Source organism: Lontra canadensis, unplaced genomic scaffold (genome assembly GCF_010015895.1).
Source record: "Lontra canadensis isolate GAN:19392208 unplaced genomic scaffold, GSC_riverotter_1.0 scaffold75, whole genome shotgun sequence".
Taxonomy (NCBI): domain Eukaryota; kingdom Metazoa; phylum Chordata; class Mammalia; order Carnivora; family Mustelidae; genus Lontra; species Lontra canadensis.
In genome coordinates, this window is record NW_022631069.1 from 6,301,271 (window position 1) to 6,316,288 (window position 15,018).

General features: G+C 38.8%; 1 protein-coding gene across 3 annotated transcripts in view; it reads right to left on the reverse strand.

Moving 5' to 3' along the window:
- Nucleotides 1–15,018, reverse strand: part of MAGI3 (membrane associated guanylate kinase, WW and PDZ domain containing 3) — a 229,229-nt gene that overhangs the window by 50,736 nt on the left and 163,475 nt on the right. For all 3 annotated transcript variants that reach the window (XM_032881404.1, XM_032881406.1, XM_032881405.1), the window contains exons 5-6: nucleotides 11,266–11,440; nucleotides 8,086–8,165 (exon numbers count right to left, since the gene is read on the reverse strand). In XM_032881404.1, the coding sequence (XP_032737295.1) occupies nucleotides 8,086–8,165; nucleotides 11,266–11,440 (255 nt within the window). The remainder of the gene's footprint in view (nucleotides 1–8,085; nucleotides 8,166–11,265; nucleotides 11,441–15,018) is intronic.

Consider the following 15,018-nt stretch of genomic DNA (forward strand, 5'->3'; position numbering starts at 1 on the left):
CACATCCTTTTTAGGACAGTAAATAAAATGGTAATTTATCCTCTGGGTTACTTTTAGTTAGGGCTTTAATTCCTCACCACTGAGAGCCTTAGCCAGTTTTCTGCAGGGCAGATTAATGCAGATAAAGAAGTGGTTATTATTTACCCATTCAAAATAAAGTTAATAAAAGTAACACTAAAACACCCAACAATTTTATACATTATCCAGTGGGTCAATTAATTCACTGGCTTCCTTCCCTTTTTTCCTCTCCCTCTCTTCCTCCTCTTTTCTTCTTCCTTAGGCAAAAATAATTAGAAACACAACACAGTTCTTGACCTCAAAAAGTTCACAGTCTAAGCAGAAAGGCAGAAAAGATAAATTACATAATAAAGATAAACACCAGCTTTTGGAGGGGGGGCGTGTGCCGAGGAATGACATCAATTGCCTGGTAAGCTATCAAGAAAGCCTTCTAGAAGAGGGCGATGTTTGAGCAGTCTTAGAGGAGGATTTGGAAATGGGGAGAAGGGGGCCATTCCCACAGGTCAAAGAGCGCTGAGGGGTTAAGAATGGGTGGGATTTTCAGTAATTACAAATAATTTGATAGGACTGGAGTGAAGGTTGTATGCAAGGTGCTTATCTCATAGGCAAGCACCAAATCGCATTTCTTGAGTGCCACGTTAATGACTGTAATCTTCATTTAGATGACAATGTAACTGATCATGCTGGACAAAGACAAAATTAAATTTTGGTCCCAGCACCTGGCTCCCTGCTCAGCAGGGAGTCTGTTTCTCCCTCTCCCTCTGCCCCTCCCTCACCCCTGCTCATGTGCTTTCTCTCTCAAATAAATAAAATCTTTAAAAAAAAAAAAGTCACAGCAGTGGACAAAATTACCTGGATAAATTGTGAGCAGAACAGGTAGAGAATAGAACCGCAGGAATATTCACAATTTAAGGAGCAGATGGAGAAAGTAAGAAGAGTCAGGGGGAAGGGTGTCAAAGACAGGGGAGGGAGCATGATCAACACTAATACACACTCTGCAAAGCTGTCAGAACCAAAGGGCTGAAAAGAGACCACCAAATCTGGGAATCAGGAGGCTACTGGTGACCTTAAGACAAGCACTCTCACTGAAAAGGTAGGCGGCGGAAGTCAGCATATTGTAGTAGTGGGAAGGAAAGCAGGAGGTGGAGTCCTTAAGAAGAGATGACCTACTTTTTTTTTTTTTTTTGAAACTTGGTTGTGGAAAAGACAGTTGAGAACTGGGAGAGGTAGGGTCAAGAGAACATATTTATCTACTATTGAGATAAGAAAGACCTAACACCATATCTTTCTGGGCTGGAAGCCAAAGCATTCTCCCCAAAACCATTTCTGGCAGTATTAAGCAGCTGGCTGGTTCTATAGCCCATGAATCTATCTTTGTTTCCTCTTGCCCAGATAATATTTTTCTTATTTAAATATATGAATTGCAATTGTTTTCTCATTGTGGAGCAGTAGTCAGTTGATAAATCTTTTTTATCATTCCCTAAGCTCCACAATACCATCAACATTTAGTATTTTTTAGCCTTTAGTAAAAATGGAGTCTTTCATCATAAAAGAGGTGATCTGGTATAAAATGGATTCCTGATGTTGTATTTTTAAGATAACTATTTAACCAAAGCACTACCTATTTTAGTTGAATGAAGATAGATATGTACATCAATTAAACCATTGGATACAACATCAAGATACAGTTGGGTTCTGGATATCAGAAGACTAGGAAGGAAAAGGGCAAGTTTTAGAAACTAAGGTTTTTCTAGAAGATCTTCAGTGTTTAGCAGAATACAAGCAATAAACATCTTAAACTACAAAAACTTACATTTAAAATATCTATTTTAAATAAATATATTTTTATTTAAAATAAAAATATCTACTCTGCAAAGCACTGTGGAGGACACCACTGTAAGTCAGATTTAGTGAGAGGGAAATAGTGTATTATGGGACCATTTCTGCCATTCAGGGAGGAGACTGAGTGCACAGTAGAAGTGGTAACGTTGGCTGAGTGTCAAATAGGCTTAGGGGTCGCAACTGTGGGGTTCCCACAGTAAGTACAGGTGACCTGAGGAAGGCCTACCCAGCTGTGGGGATGGAAAGCAGTCCTTCTATCAAAAAGTTTTGAACATTCTTAGAATACTAAATGCACCTGTGGTTGCTCTATCTTAAGAAAGATATAATTAGGATGACCATATAATGTACTGCCCACTTTTGAGAGTAAAAGGAGACACTATTATTAATGATGCTGGGACAAAAGGTATAAGCTAGGTTAGTTCTGGGCCAACCAAGACATATCATCACCTTCAACATAAAGAGCATTAGGGGGACACATTCATCCAACTTTTCAAATTTCCACAGAGGGGAGAGAATGGGAGACACAGTCCACTTTCTCTGAGCCCCTTTCCTTTCTCCTCCAAGGAAGAAAGTCTATCCTATCTGACTGGAGACTTTTAGACATGAATTCAGCTTGGCTCAGGGCCTCTTGAGTTCCCTCACTGTTGCCCGCAGACAGTGCAGTCTGATCTGATGTGCCAGGCCTGCCTTAGGGAAGGGGCCTTAGCAGATCAGAGGCCAGAGAGCCACAGAGCCTTCAGCTGAGTGCTGAAGGCTGCTTCCTATGGGGGTAAAACACCAGTAAGCCTATGTAGGTGCAGAGCTAAAGCCATGTCTGCTCATCCGCTCCCATTCTAACCCATCCCTCTGCTTCCTGGGTCTTATTTCTCTATTGACTCCCAATAGGTGAACAAAAATAGGCTCACTATTCACGGCCTCTGCCCAGAGCTTCATAGAGATTAAAACATATTTTCGAGGAGGCTGAAATAATCTTGGGGATAGAGTGGCTTCTTCCCTTCCCCCTTTTCCTTCTCCCCTCCTTCCAAACATTTAAGCCTCTACTGAAGGGACAGGTAGATAAGGAAGACAAAATCATCACTCTTACAGAGTATATGCATCTAGTTACTCTGTAATGTGATACATGCTCCAGTAGAAATATATCCTGTGCTACTGTTGAGCACAGAGAAGAGAACACCTAATTCTGATCGCAGAAAACGACAGAGGTGGTGACAAAGAAATTAGACTCTAGAACTGAGCTTAGGAGGAGAAGTAGGTCTGAGCCAGGTGGACACAGGGAGTGAGGCTTGTTCCTGGCTAAAGAGATGGGCACGTGGCAGAGGCAAAGACAAAGACAAAAATGTGTCATATTTGTGAGATGAAAATACTTGGGAGAAAAGAAAGAAAGAAAATACTTCAAAAAAGAAATACAGAATATAATTCAACTGTAAACTAGACTTTATTCTGGGACTGTACGGAGCCATTATAGGCATCTGAGGAAGAGAGAGGTGTAAGACAGTTATAATCCAGAAAGAGTCATAGCCAATGTGGCCAAAGGTTTTTGATCATGTAGCTTTATCAGCAAAACATTTAACATGTACTTCAAGAGGTATATGGTTATCCATAAATATGTGTCCCACACTACTACTATGTACATAATAAAGCACACACAAAACAGAAAAAAAAAAGAGATAAAGATGAAATGAATGATTATCACGGTTTTACCTCAATGTGGTTTTAAAAAGCTGACATGAGGTACAGGAAGTACCAGCTCTGCTGTTTACTTATTGTTCGTTTGGGCTTGTATTATCTTCAACAGGTGGTAGAAATCCTTTGCAGAAATCCTTTTAAGCCACATTTCAGTTGTGTGGGAATTAAAAACTAAATAACAAAGTCTATATATCCTCTTAACTGGGCACAAGTAAACTGTAAAATCTTACTGAGTGCCCTTGACAAACGTAATAGTGCTATGTCCATTTTCCCCCCAAGACCCTCAGGGTACTGTGCACGATCATCTGACATACAGAATGAGAAAGAGCGCGTTGTCAATCTGTATGTAAAATAGGAGAGAAACTTAGTTTTTTGCCCCAGTAGAAACATTATGAAATTATGAAAAATAAGTTCTAACTGTATAGGGAATAGAGCAAGAGGAGAGGAAGAAGCAGATGTGCCTCTGATCACCTGGCCCAGGGGACTGTGAGCATGGTACCTATGACAGAAAGAGAGATGGGGTGACTCTGGGAGAAAGATGTCAGTTTAGTTTTAATTATGTGTGTTAGAAGTGCTACTAGGGCACTTTTTAAAAAAAAAAGTGTTTTTGGTTTACGGAGATAAAGTTGATACAAATTATGTTTTAAAATTAAAACATAAAGATAAATTAAAAAATTTAAAAGTCTCAAATGCAGTAGGAAATACAAAAATAGAATTCAAAAGAAGACCATACTAGAGATTCAAAAAGGAGGCCAGCTATAGTAAATTAATAGTTAGAGCTCTGACAATAAACACATTCTACCACGGAAACAGGAAAAGGCAAGAGAGGCGAATGGAACAATCAGCGCACAGGAAAAGGCATGAAGAGCGGCAACAGAGATATACCTGAGAAGACGACCACCACACTCACCTGCTTCAGAAAATCAAATTCTCTGGTATAACCTATTCGAGTTTACCTTTACAGTGGCCGATTTCTCCATATGGAACTTTCTAATGAAAGCCGTATAGAAAAGGGTGGTATGTTATAAACATCCAGCAAAATACAGAGATCTTAAGTGCTCTTTCAGTTTAAAAAAAAAAAAAATGAGTTTTGACAATTGCATGTGCCTTCCTAACCACCACTCCAAACAAGGTGGAGGACATATTCATCATTCCAGAGAATTATTTCAATTCACCAACCTCCCCATTCCCCGCCTCATTTTCCAACTTCTATCAACATAGACGGAGTCTGCCTGTTCTCAGACTTTAATGCATAAGTGAATATCCATTCTTTTGTGTCTGGCTTCTTCTATTCAGCAAGTTTCTGAGATGGTTGAGTGTTATCAACAGTTTTTTCTTCTTACTGATGAGCAGTATTTCATTGTATGAATATACCAAAAAGTGTTTATCCATTCTTCCACTGATGGGTATTTGGAATGTCTCCAGGTTTGAGTTATGGATATGGCTGTCGTGATCAGGTTGAATCTTTTGGGGAACCTGGGCTTTCATTTTTCTTGAGACAGTGCCTCATGGGCACTGTCCAAAGTTCTCCACAATGTTCACATAATTTTACCTCCCCACCTACAAGTAAAAGTTCTCAGATGCTCTACGATCTCCCTAGCCCTTGAATCTAGCCCTTCCAGGGAGCGTGAATGGCCTCTCACTGTAGTGATGGCTAATGATGATGAGAACCTTTTCAGGTCCTTCCTGTCTATTCTGATGTTTTCTTTGTTGAAGTGTCCAAGTTCTTTGGCCATTTTGAAAAACCACCTTATTGAGGTATATTTTGCATATTATAAAATTAATCTGTTTTAAGTGTTCAATTCACGGAGGTTTTATAATTTACTGAGTTGTGCAACCATCACCACAATCCAGATGTGGAACATTTCTATCACCCCAGTAAGCTCCCTCATGCCATTTAATCTCTGTTCCCATCCTCACCACTGGGCAACCACTACTGATCTTTCTGTCTCTGTAGATCTGCCTATTCCAGACACTTCACATAGATGGAATCCTGTAGTAGTTGGTCTTTTGGGTCTAGTGTCTGTCATTTGGCACAACACACTGAGATTTGCTCATGTTGTTATACGTAAACTATTTCATTCCTTTTTATTGCTGACTAGTCTTCCACTGGATGATTTTATTTATCCATTTATTAGTTGGTGGCCACGTGAACTGTTTCCACTTTGGGGCTGTTATGAATAGTGATACTATGAATACTTACAGGCAAGTCTTTGTGTAGACATATGTTTTCATTCCTCCTGAGTAGATGACTAAGACTGGAATTGTTAGGTGACGGGGTAAATTTGTATTTAACCTTTAAGAAACTGTCAAACTACTTCCCAAAGCAGCTGTACCATCTTATATTCTGCCCAGCACTGCACCAGGGTTACCATTTCTTCCTATCCTCATCAACATTTGTTATTATCTGTCTTTTCTGATTATAGTTACTCTAGTGGATATAAAGTGGCATCTCTCTGTGGTTTTAATTTGCATTTCCTCAATGACTAATGATGTTAAGTATCTATTCTAGTGGTTATTGGGCACGTGTAGATCTTCGTTGGTGAAATGTCTATTTAAAAATTTTGCCCATTTAAAAATTTGGTTGTTTGTCTTATTAATGAGTTATAACCATTCTTTACAGATTCAGGATATAATTCATTTGTCAGATACATATCGCAGAGCCTACAACTTTGTCTATCCATTTTCTTAATGGTGTCTTTTGATGAATAAAAATTTTAAATTTTTATTAAGTCCAATTTATCAAGTTTTTCTTTCATGGTTCATACTTTTTGTGGCCTAAGACATCTTTGAGAGTTAGGAAGTTATTCTCCTAAATTTTCCTCTAAAAGATTTAGGGTTCTAGCTTTTATGGTTAGGTCTTTGAGCCACCTGAAATTAATTTCTGTGTATGGAGTGAGGTATAGTTGAAGTTCATTTTTCCTTACGAATATCCACCCAGTTCTGCCAGCACCATTTGTTAAAGATCCTCCTCTTCTCACTGAATTGGTTTGGCTCCTGGGCTATAGATAAATGACCACATATGTGTGCATCTATTTCTGGATTCTCTATTCTGTTCCAGTGATCTACTTGTCTACCCTTATGTCAATGCCACACTGTCTTGGTTATTGAGCTTTATAGTAACTCTTCAAATCTGGTTGCCTCTGTCCTTTACCTCTGTCCTTTTAAGGACAGTTATCTGGCAAACTGGAGCTATATATATTTTAGAATTGGCTTGTCAATTTCTGCAAGACAGACTCAGAGGATTTCGATTGGGATCGTACTGAATCTAGATATCAATTTAAGGAAAATGAACATCATTAATAGTATTGTGTCATTCAATCTGTGAACACAGTGTATCTCCTCAATTATTTCAAATCTTCATTAATTTCTTTCAGGGATATTTTGTAGTTTTCAGTGTGTCTTTTGCATCTTTCAGTAGATTTCCGCCAAGGCATCTCATTTTTTAAAATATCATGGCTAACAGTTTTAAAATAATTCCATTTTCCAATTGGCTATTCCTAGAAAAAAATATTAATATTGCAATCAGGTGGAACAAAATGTATAAATTGTTTAATTTTTTTAATAGATTGGAGTTCAGTCTATAGGAGGCCTATCTGAAACTCATTCGCGGCCATTCATTTTTTAACCAAGGTAAATAATTTCTGATCAGTGATACAAAATGAATTCAAATTTTATTCACCTTCACTCTATATTCAAGAAGATGTAGCAAACAATTTTGGTTGGGGTAAAGTCTGTATTTATGTGTAAGACTATACTATTAAAAATGGTATAATACATAAGACAGATAAGCATTACTACCTAAGAATCCTTAGAGAAATTTTTCTACTAAACAGTAAAAACTGTGTGTGGGTAGGGATGGGAGGGTGGGGTATATTGGAGACTTTCACTGAATTTCTACTGATGCTCTAAATGAAAGCTTAGCCATAAATACTAACACACCTATTCTAGTGATACTAAATTAAATATATTTTTGAAGGTTCAATAGCCATGATGGGTAAGAATGTATCTAATTTATTAAAATATTGATTTAGAAACTGAAAACTTTGTCTTTAAAACAAATGTGCAAAAGGGCAATTTACTTTTATTAAGACTCTTAACAAGGATTCTCAAAAAGAGAGAAATAAAGTCTTTCATAAAATTAGATGCAATGGGGGCGCCTGAGTGGCTCAGTGGGTTGAGCCTCTGCCTTTGGCTCAGGTCATGATCTCAGGGTCCTGGGATCGAGCCCCGCACTGGCCTCTCTGCTCAGCAGGGAGCCTGCTTCTCTCCCCAACCCCCCCCCTCACCACTGCCTGCCTCTCTGCCTACTTGTGATCTCTCTCTCTATGTCAAATAAATGAAAAAATAAAATCTTTAAAAAAAATTAGATGCAAAGACATAATTATCAGAGTCAGTTGAGTATGATATCCACCCGCTGCTTATGGGCTTAGGCACATTATGGTTTGTTTAGGGTTTATGAAAACTCACTGTCTAAGCAAGAAGAACAAGAAGGGATTAAGTGAGTAAGTACAGTATAAAAGATTTCTGAATCTCTACCTCCGTCTTCACAGTCTTCAGGGGCTTTGGCTTTCTTACAAAGACGAGGATCCAACCAGGTGGTTGTCTTGGTATTGTGGCTGCAGAATAAAGATTTCAGTTAGAAACAGTCAAATAAAGAGGGAGGAAAGTATTTCAAAAGCAAAGATTAAAAGTGACTGAAAGGTATATGATGTTTGCACATTTCTCTCCTACAGGCTGTTTGTACACCTCTGATTCAACAACTCTGTTGTTCTCAATCTGCTCCTTCAAAACTGCCAGAGAGGGAAGGCAATGCTAGAGGCACTAATTTGAGGGAAAAGACTCTAAAGAAGGGGTAAAATGCCAAGAACAGAATAACAGACACTGATTTAAGCAGTCAAAAATATTTCAAAGGGTGGGCATATAGCCCCATACTGTGCATTATCCGGTTGAAAAAGCTACCTTGAAGACCTTGTTTGATTGCTGGCTGAATTCCTTCCTCCCTCCCTTCAAAAAACCTTCTATTTCTTGAGTACCTGTGCCGCCTGGCACTGTGCTGCTGGCGATACAGTGCTAGACAGACTGATTCCCCTGCCTTCTAAAGGGTTCTTTAAAATGCATAAAATAAAAAGTCTTCAAGTATCTCCTTTGGCAACACAGAAGTAAAAATCATGGGTACAGTTAAAGTCTACTCTACAAACTATGAATCACATGCAGGACAGAAAAAAGGCAGCAGCTCCGAAAGACCCTCCCACCCCTCCCCTCACACACACTCCTTATGAAGCAGGCCACACGTGCTTTCAAGGAGCACTGTCACCAGGCAGCAGATACCAAGGCTAAAACAAAGCCATCACACTGCTGAGCAGACAGACAGCGGTACGGTATGAACATCCGAAACATGAGGATTTTAAAGAAAGAAAACACCATGGAGGAAAATATTCCGAAGACAATGATATGTAAATTAAAGTTATTATCATAGTAGTGTGAGAATAACAGTGTGAACAAACTATCATTCATCGGTGTTTTTACCATGAGATAAACTCCTTAATCTTTATATTACCTACTCTTAGGAAATTAAGCCAATGGCTTCAGGGAATTAATCGTACCTTCTCTGCCTTTTCTAACTCCTGAGCTACTCTGGGCCATGCAACTCCTTTCTTCCACATTGCCAGGTATGAAACTAGCTGGTAGACTGTGGTAGAAACACTTTTGTATGCTGAAAAATGGATAATCCGAATAGGAGAAACTGGGATTGTTTCTAGAAAGTCTGTGTCATCCATTCTGTCAAAGAGATAATTTCTCCACACTCAAGCCAGTTAAATCGATTTTAGCAATGTGAAAAGGATCAGGGCTCCAAAGAGGCTTAGCAGCATGTAGACTGTTAGGAAAAAAAAAAATCATGTATGTATCTTGCTGAACCAAATTCAAAATTGCTACTTGAGAAAAGCTTAACTTTGGTTCCAATGCTCCAAAATTTTTATTGCTAAAATTAGCAGATGTAGGCAATCTACTAGGATTTTACCCAATATTTCCCAAGGTAAAGAAATGTCCATAGGGGCTAGACCCAAAACCTGATAGCTAAAGGCTACAGAACTATTTTCTTACAGAGGCGTGATTTAACAGCAGTAGTAACACAGATCAAATACTTCAGCTACAGCAGCAAATACTAGTCAGCTATACTGTGGTTACAAACCCCTTATCAGATACGGGTTTGCAAATATTTGCTCCTATTCTGCCGGTTGTTTTCCCACTCATTGACTGCTTCCCTTTGCCGCACAGTTTTTCAAGTTTGATCAAGTCCCATTTGTCTATTTTTGGTTTTGTTGCCTATAGTTTGTGTGTCATATCCAAGAAGTCCTTGCCAAATGCAATGCCATGAAATTTTGTCCCTGTGTCTTAGGAGTTTTAGGATTTCAGGTCTTATATCTAGGTCTTTCATGCATTTTAACAATGTTCAACTATAAATGTATTTCTTTTGTAAATTCTATCCCCTCTCTATAATTTACTAACTTATCCCCATTTACAGTATAAAGTACTGTCAGGTTCAATGTCTCATACTTTGTTTCTGAAGATACTCTAGGCACTTTTAATGACTCCACATCTTACTTGGGGATTTAGTGCTAAAATCAGAATGAAAGTCAAAAGTCTAAGTTACCCTTGAACAACCCCTTAAATTGTCCATAGAGAAAAGTATACCTGATTTTGTCTGTTTTGCATAGTCCTTGTCATTAATGTTTATGCACGTGTATAATATAATCGATTATGTACCATGTATGGTAAAAAGAAGACAATGCACACAAAATCTACATCTTTTAAATACTGTAATTCCACTTGGTAAAAGCAAGAGGCTCAGTCTATGGGAAGGATGTGGAACTTGGGACCAAATGAGGAAACAGATTCAAGCCTCCCACCCCTAATTCATGTTTAAGTATATGTTCCTTGACTGTAGTGTCCGGCCCTTAATATTTTAATTGTTATTTACCTGTTATATTCTATAACTTCACTACATTCACATTCTGCCTCTGTACAAATTATTTTAAAATATGAGAATTATAGTTGCATAAGAATATAAAAATGCTTCATAATGAAACTTCCAAAAAAATTACTGGCATATTATTCTTCTCTGGTGCAAACCATATAAAATTTTAGGTTGATCAAATACATGTGGTATTCTATAGCTTCATAAATATATTTATATTTACATTACTACTGCTTTCTCATAAATTAGGGTTTGTCAGTTTATATGGTACCAATGAGTCTGAGGATCAGTGATATTTCCTTCCCATATTATTCAACTATATTGCCTGAATATATCTAGAACAGAAAACATTCAGCTCAGATAATAAATATGCTCTCCCTCCACAGGGTGGTAATTCTTGAAATGCTCAGCAAATTGGACCACCTATCAAAAGTTTAAAAAAACAGCAAGCCAAAATACCCTCTGTGCCTACAGGTTTCATTATTAGTGATAAACCTGCTATTAAACCTCCTGTTTTTATAAAACCATAAGTCAAATACAGGATTCCTTTATCCAAGTCAAATAAAAATGAAATATCATCCAGCGAAGTCATCAGATTAAAGAATCAGCGGTTACTTGCATGAAAAATCTTTTTAAAGAAAGACAAAAGAAACTGAAGCCTTGTGAATGAGGATAAAGAAATGGGAAGACAGGCCTCACAGCGACAGGGCATGTTCAAAGAGATACAGACATTTGCTTACTCAATGAAGTAGACCATCCCTGTGTCGGTGTAGGCCATCTCCCAGTTTTTGGGCAGTGGTTCCAGATTCTCATCTCTCATCATATAGTTTCTGAAGTCCATGGAGCTGTTTGTTTGGTTATAACTCGGGACGGTCTTCATCCAATCAGACGACTCAGAATGCCTCTCTCTGCTTTCTGCCATTGAACACAGAGCAGTGAACAAAGCAGGTAAAGTTACACTCCCTTCCAACAGCTCTCTTCATTTCCAACAAAATGCCACATGTTTAATGCAAATTTCCTTGTATATTACGTTCACATTCTGCTATCATTTTTTGAGGTAACAAATAGACGTACCGAATTTTTTTCATCTGCTAAGTGATACCAACCCAGTACAGTACCTCTGACACCAGCCTGGGAAAGCAGCGAAAGCCACACTAGAATCAATTGGGAATATTGGAAATACATGTGAGTTAGTGTGCAACCCACAGAAATGTCTGCAGGGGGGCTTAGGGGGCCCTTTCATGGACCAGGCTATACTTGAAGCACTTTATGTATATGAACTCATGGTCCTCACAGCAGCCCTGTGATGATTTATTATGACACGTGTGTTTTAGATTGTAGATGAAGAAACTAAGGCACAGTGGGGTTAACTTAGTCAGGGTCACACAGCTGCTAATAGCAAAGTCAGGATTCAAATCTAGGTGGTCTATGCTCTGAACAGCTATACAAACCTCTCTCACACACATTTAACACAGGCCTTTAGAATAATACTAGTTTTTTAAAAAAATTACACTCACTAGACTTTCTGTTGTTAAGTATAATTCTCTGTTGGTGATAGCACAATCCTTTGAGAGTCCCAGCGCCCATAAGGTAGGTGAGAATACTAAAATATGGTTACTGTCTAGGGAATTCACAATTCATGAGCTTCAAACTTTCACCTCCAAGCTGTGGGTAATCAGAATCTTAGAAGAGGACTTAGATGTCATTACATATAGTACTTCTACTCCCACTGTCCTTTATTCAAACAAGTCCTATAATCCACTATTACTGCTACTTACTACCCTTCACCATTCCTCACCCCTCATCTGCGCCTTTGCCATGTCCTCATCGCCCTACTTAGGCAACTTAAGTTCCATGATCAGCCACGATCGTCGCTCCCTTGCAAACGCTACAAATTTCTCTGCCTCAAACTTACTTCAGCATATGTGCCCGGCTGAAGCCTAACTCTGCTTAACTCTTTCTACCTACTCTGTGTTGGTACATGCAGCTGGACCCACGTTACAGTAACTTGTCCACTTTTAATTCGTGATCACTAAATTTTCCAACCCAAACTGACTCCTCTTACAATCTACCTCATCTCGGGGTGCCTGGGTGGCTTAGTGGGTTGAGCCTCTGCTTTCGGCTCAGGTCATGATCTCAGGGTCCTGGGATCGAGCCCCACGTCAGGCTCTCTGTTCAGCAGGGAGCCTGCTTCCCCCTCCCTCTCTGCCTGCTTCTTGGCCTACTTGTGATCTCTCTCTGTCAAATAAATAAATAAAATCTTTAAAAAGACAACAACGACGACAATCTACCTCATCTCAATAAAGGCAACTCCATTCTTCTGGATACTTAAGTTAAAAACCTTGAAGTGATCTTTGACCCTGCGCTCTGAGACCTCAAATCCAGTCTCAGCAAATGTTACTGGCTCAGGCCACTTCCGTGTCACACTTTCATCAGGTCCAAACCACTATCTCTCGCGTAAATTACTGCAATAACCTCTTAACTAGTATCGCTGTTTATGCCTGCCCTCCTACTGCCTATTTTCAATTCAGAAGCCAGAATAAGCCTCTTAAAATCTGTTTTATCATGGTACTCTTCTACTCAAAACCCCTTAAAGCTTTCTCATCTCAGAATAAAAAGCAGAATTCTTTTTTTAAAAAGCAAAATTCTTCTGACGACATATAAGATCCTACATAATATGCACTTCCACACGCCCCCAATCACCATCCGACTGATCTCATTGCTCGTTGTTCTATTTCCTTCCATCCCTCTGCTCCAACCACATATAATGCATTGTCCACATTGAATCCAACTACATTGGTTTCCTTGCCTTTGTCTGAATATTACAGGCATGCTCCCACCTCAAGGCAGTTGTACTTAAAATTCCCTCTGGCTGGAATGTTCTCCTCCCAGATATTTTGAGTTTACACCATGACTTCTTTTAAAGTCCTCTTCTCAGTGAGATCTTTCCTGCTATTCTACCTAAAATCACAAACTTTGGCCACCACCACTTTTTATCCTTCTCCTCCTCTGCTTTTTCTCGTTAGCACTCTCTAATATGCCATATGTCATTGATTCATGTTGGATAATTCTTTCTCTCCCACTAGAAGGCAAAGTTCATGAAGACAGGAGTTTTTGTCTGTTTTGTTCAGTGCTTTATTCCTAGCTGTTAGAAAAATGCCTACCACTTAGTGGCCTGGCAGGTGCTCAATAACTATTTGCTGAATGCGTAGCTAGAATAAAACACACGATTCATTCTCCAGGCGGAAGAAAGTGACAGAAATTAAAAGGCCCCCAATCTGTAAATCAATCTGGAAGGAAGTCACAATCTTGGGACAGAAGTAAGTTGGAGGAAAACAAAAGCAACTATATGATCTCTCATACTTGTCTGAACACAGTTGAGGTGACTGTGTGAGAGTTTGCTTAATAGCCAACGACTTGAAAATACTGTTTATATAACAAGCAACACTTGGAAAAAAAGTTTTAGCATTATTGTATAACCTATGTCTTCCTATGTCTTCCTATGTGGGCATATTAGCATTCTCACATGAATTCTTCAGCAATATATAAAATAATACACATTCTGGTGTATACAAATTATTCTTTAACTATCCCCTCACCCCTTCCATTGCCAACAATTTTCTGATTTTTCAAGGCAGAAATTCTAGTCCCCAAAAGCAACACACAAAGCACATTTCCACAGCTTTCAGTAAGTTAACAACTAGAGTTCGTACTTATTCAGAAAAGACCAAGGGCTTTTAGTTCTGTATTTTTGGGTTTTTTTTTCGTTAAAATAGTGTGGATATTTTCTCTTACAAAGAAATATATAATCCAGCAGAAGTGCCCACACACAATACAAACGCCTCCCACTCTTGGATACTCGCCCTTTAAATATCACCAGCAAAAAGTTAGTAACCTCTGGTTTAACCACGGGCTCATAATGACAAACATAAAGCCATGCCAATCACAGAGAGGTTTCCTTCCGAAGAAACTGCAGTGGTCACTGAGAAGCTCTGCATTAGGAAGTAAAAAGAGAACACCCCCCCCACCCTACCCCCCCACCCCCGCTCCAAATGAGAATATGTAAATTCCCACCTTGGGACAGATTTATGGTCTCTAATCCCAGTCTTAAACATTTAAAAATGTTAACAGATTTCACTTGGTGGGAGAACAAAGCTGATATCAACATCAAAAGGCTGTACTGTGTGATGATTTCCCTTAACTAAACGCCCGTAAAGAATTAGACTGAATTCACCTAAACCTTTTCAGGCCTCTTTTCAGTCTCTACACCCAAGTATACTGGGGTAATTAATTTAACATCAAACATATTATGTGGCGTAACTATGTGAGATGTTAGGACTGTAAGACAGGACTCACACTCCACAGCATGACACAAATGGCCATATTAAGACGGTAAATTTTAGTAGCTGATGAAAGAAAACAGAGATGCTTTGGGAAAATAATATGGTAATGGGTTCTGCAAATTTGGGGATGTGATCAAATTCATCCATTTA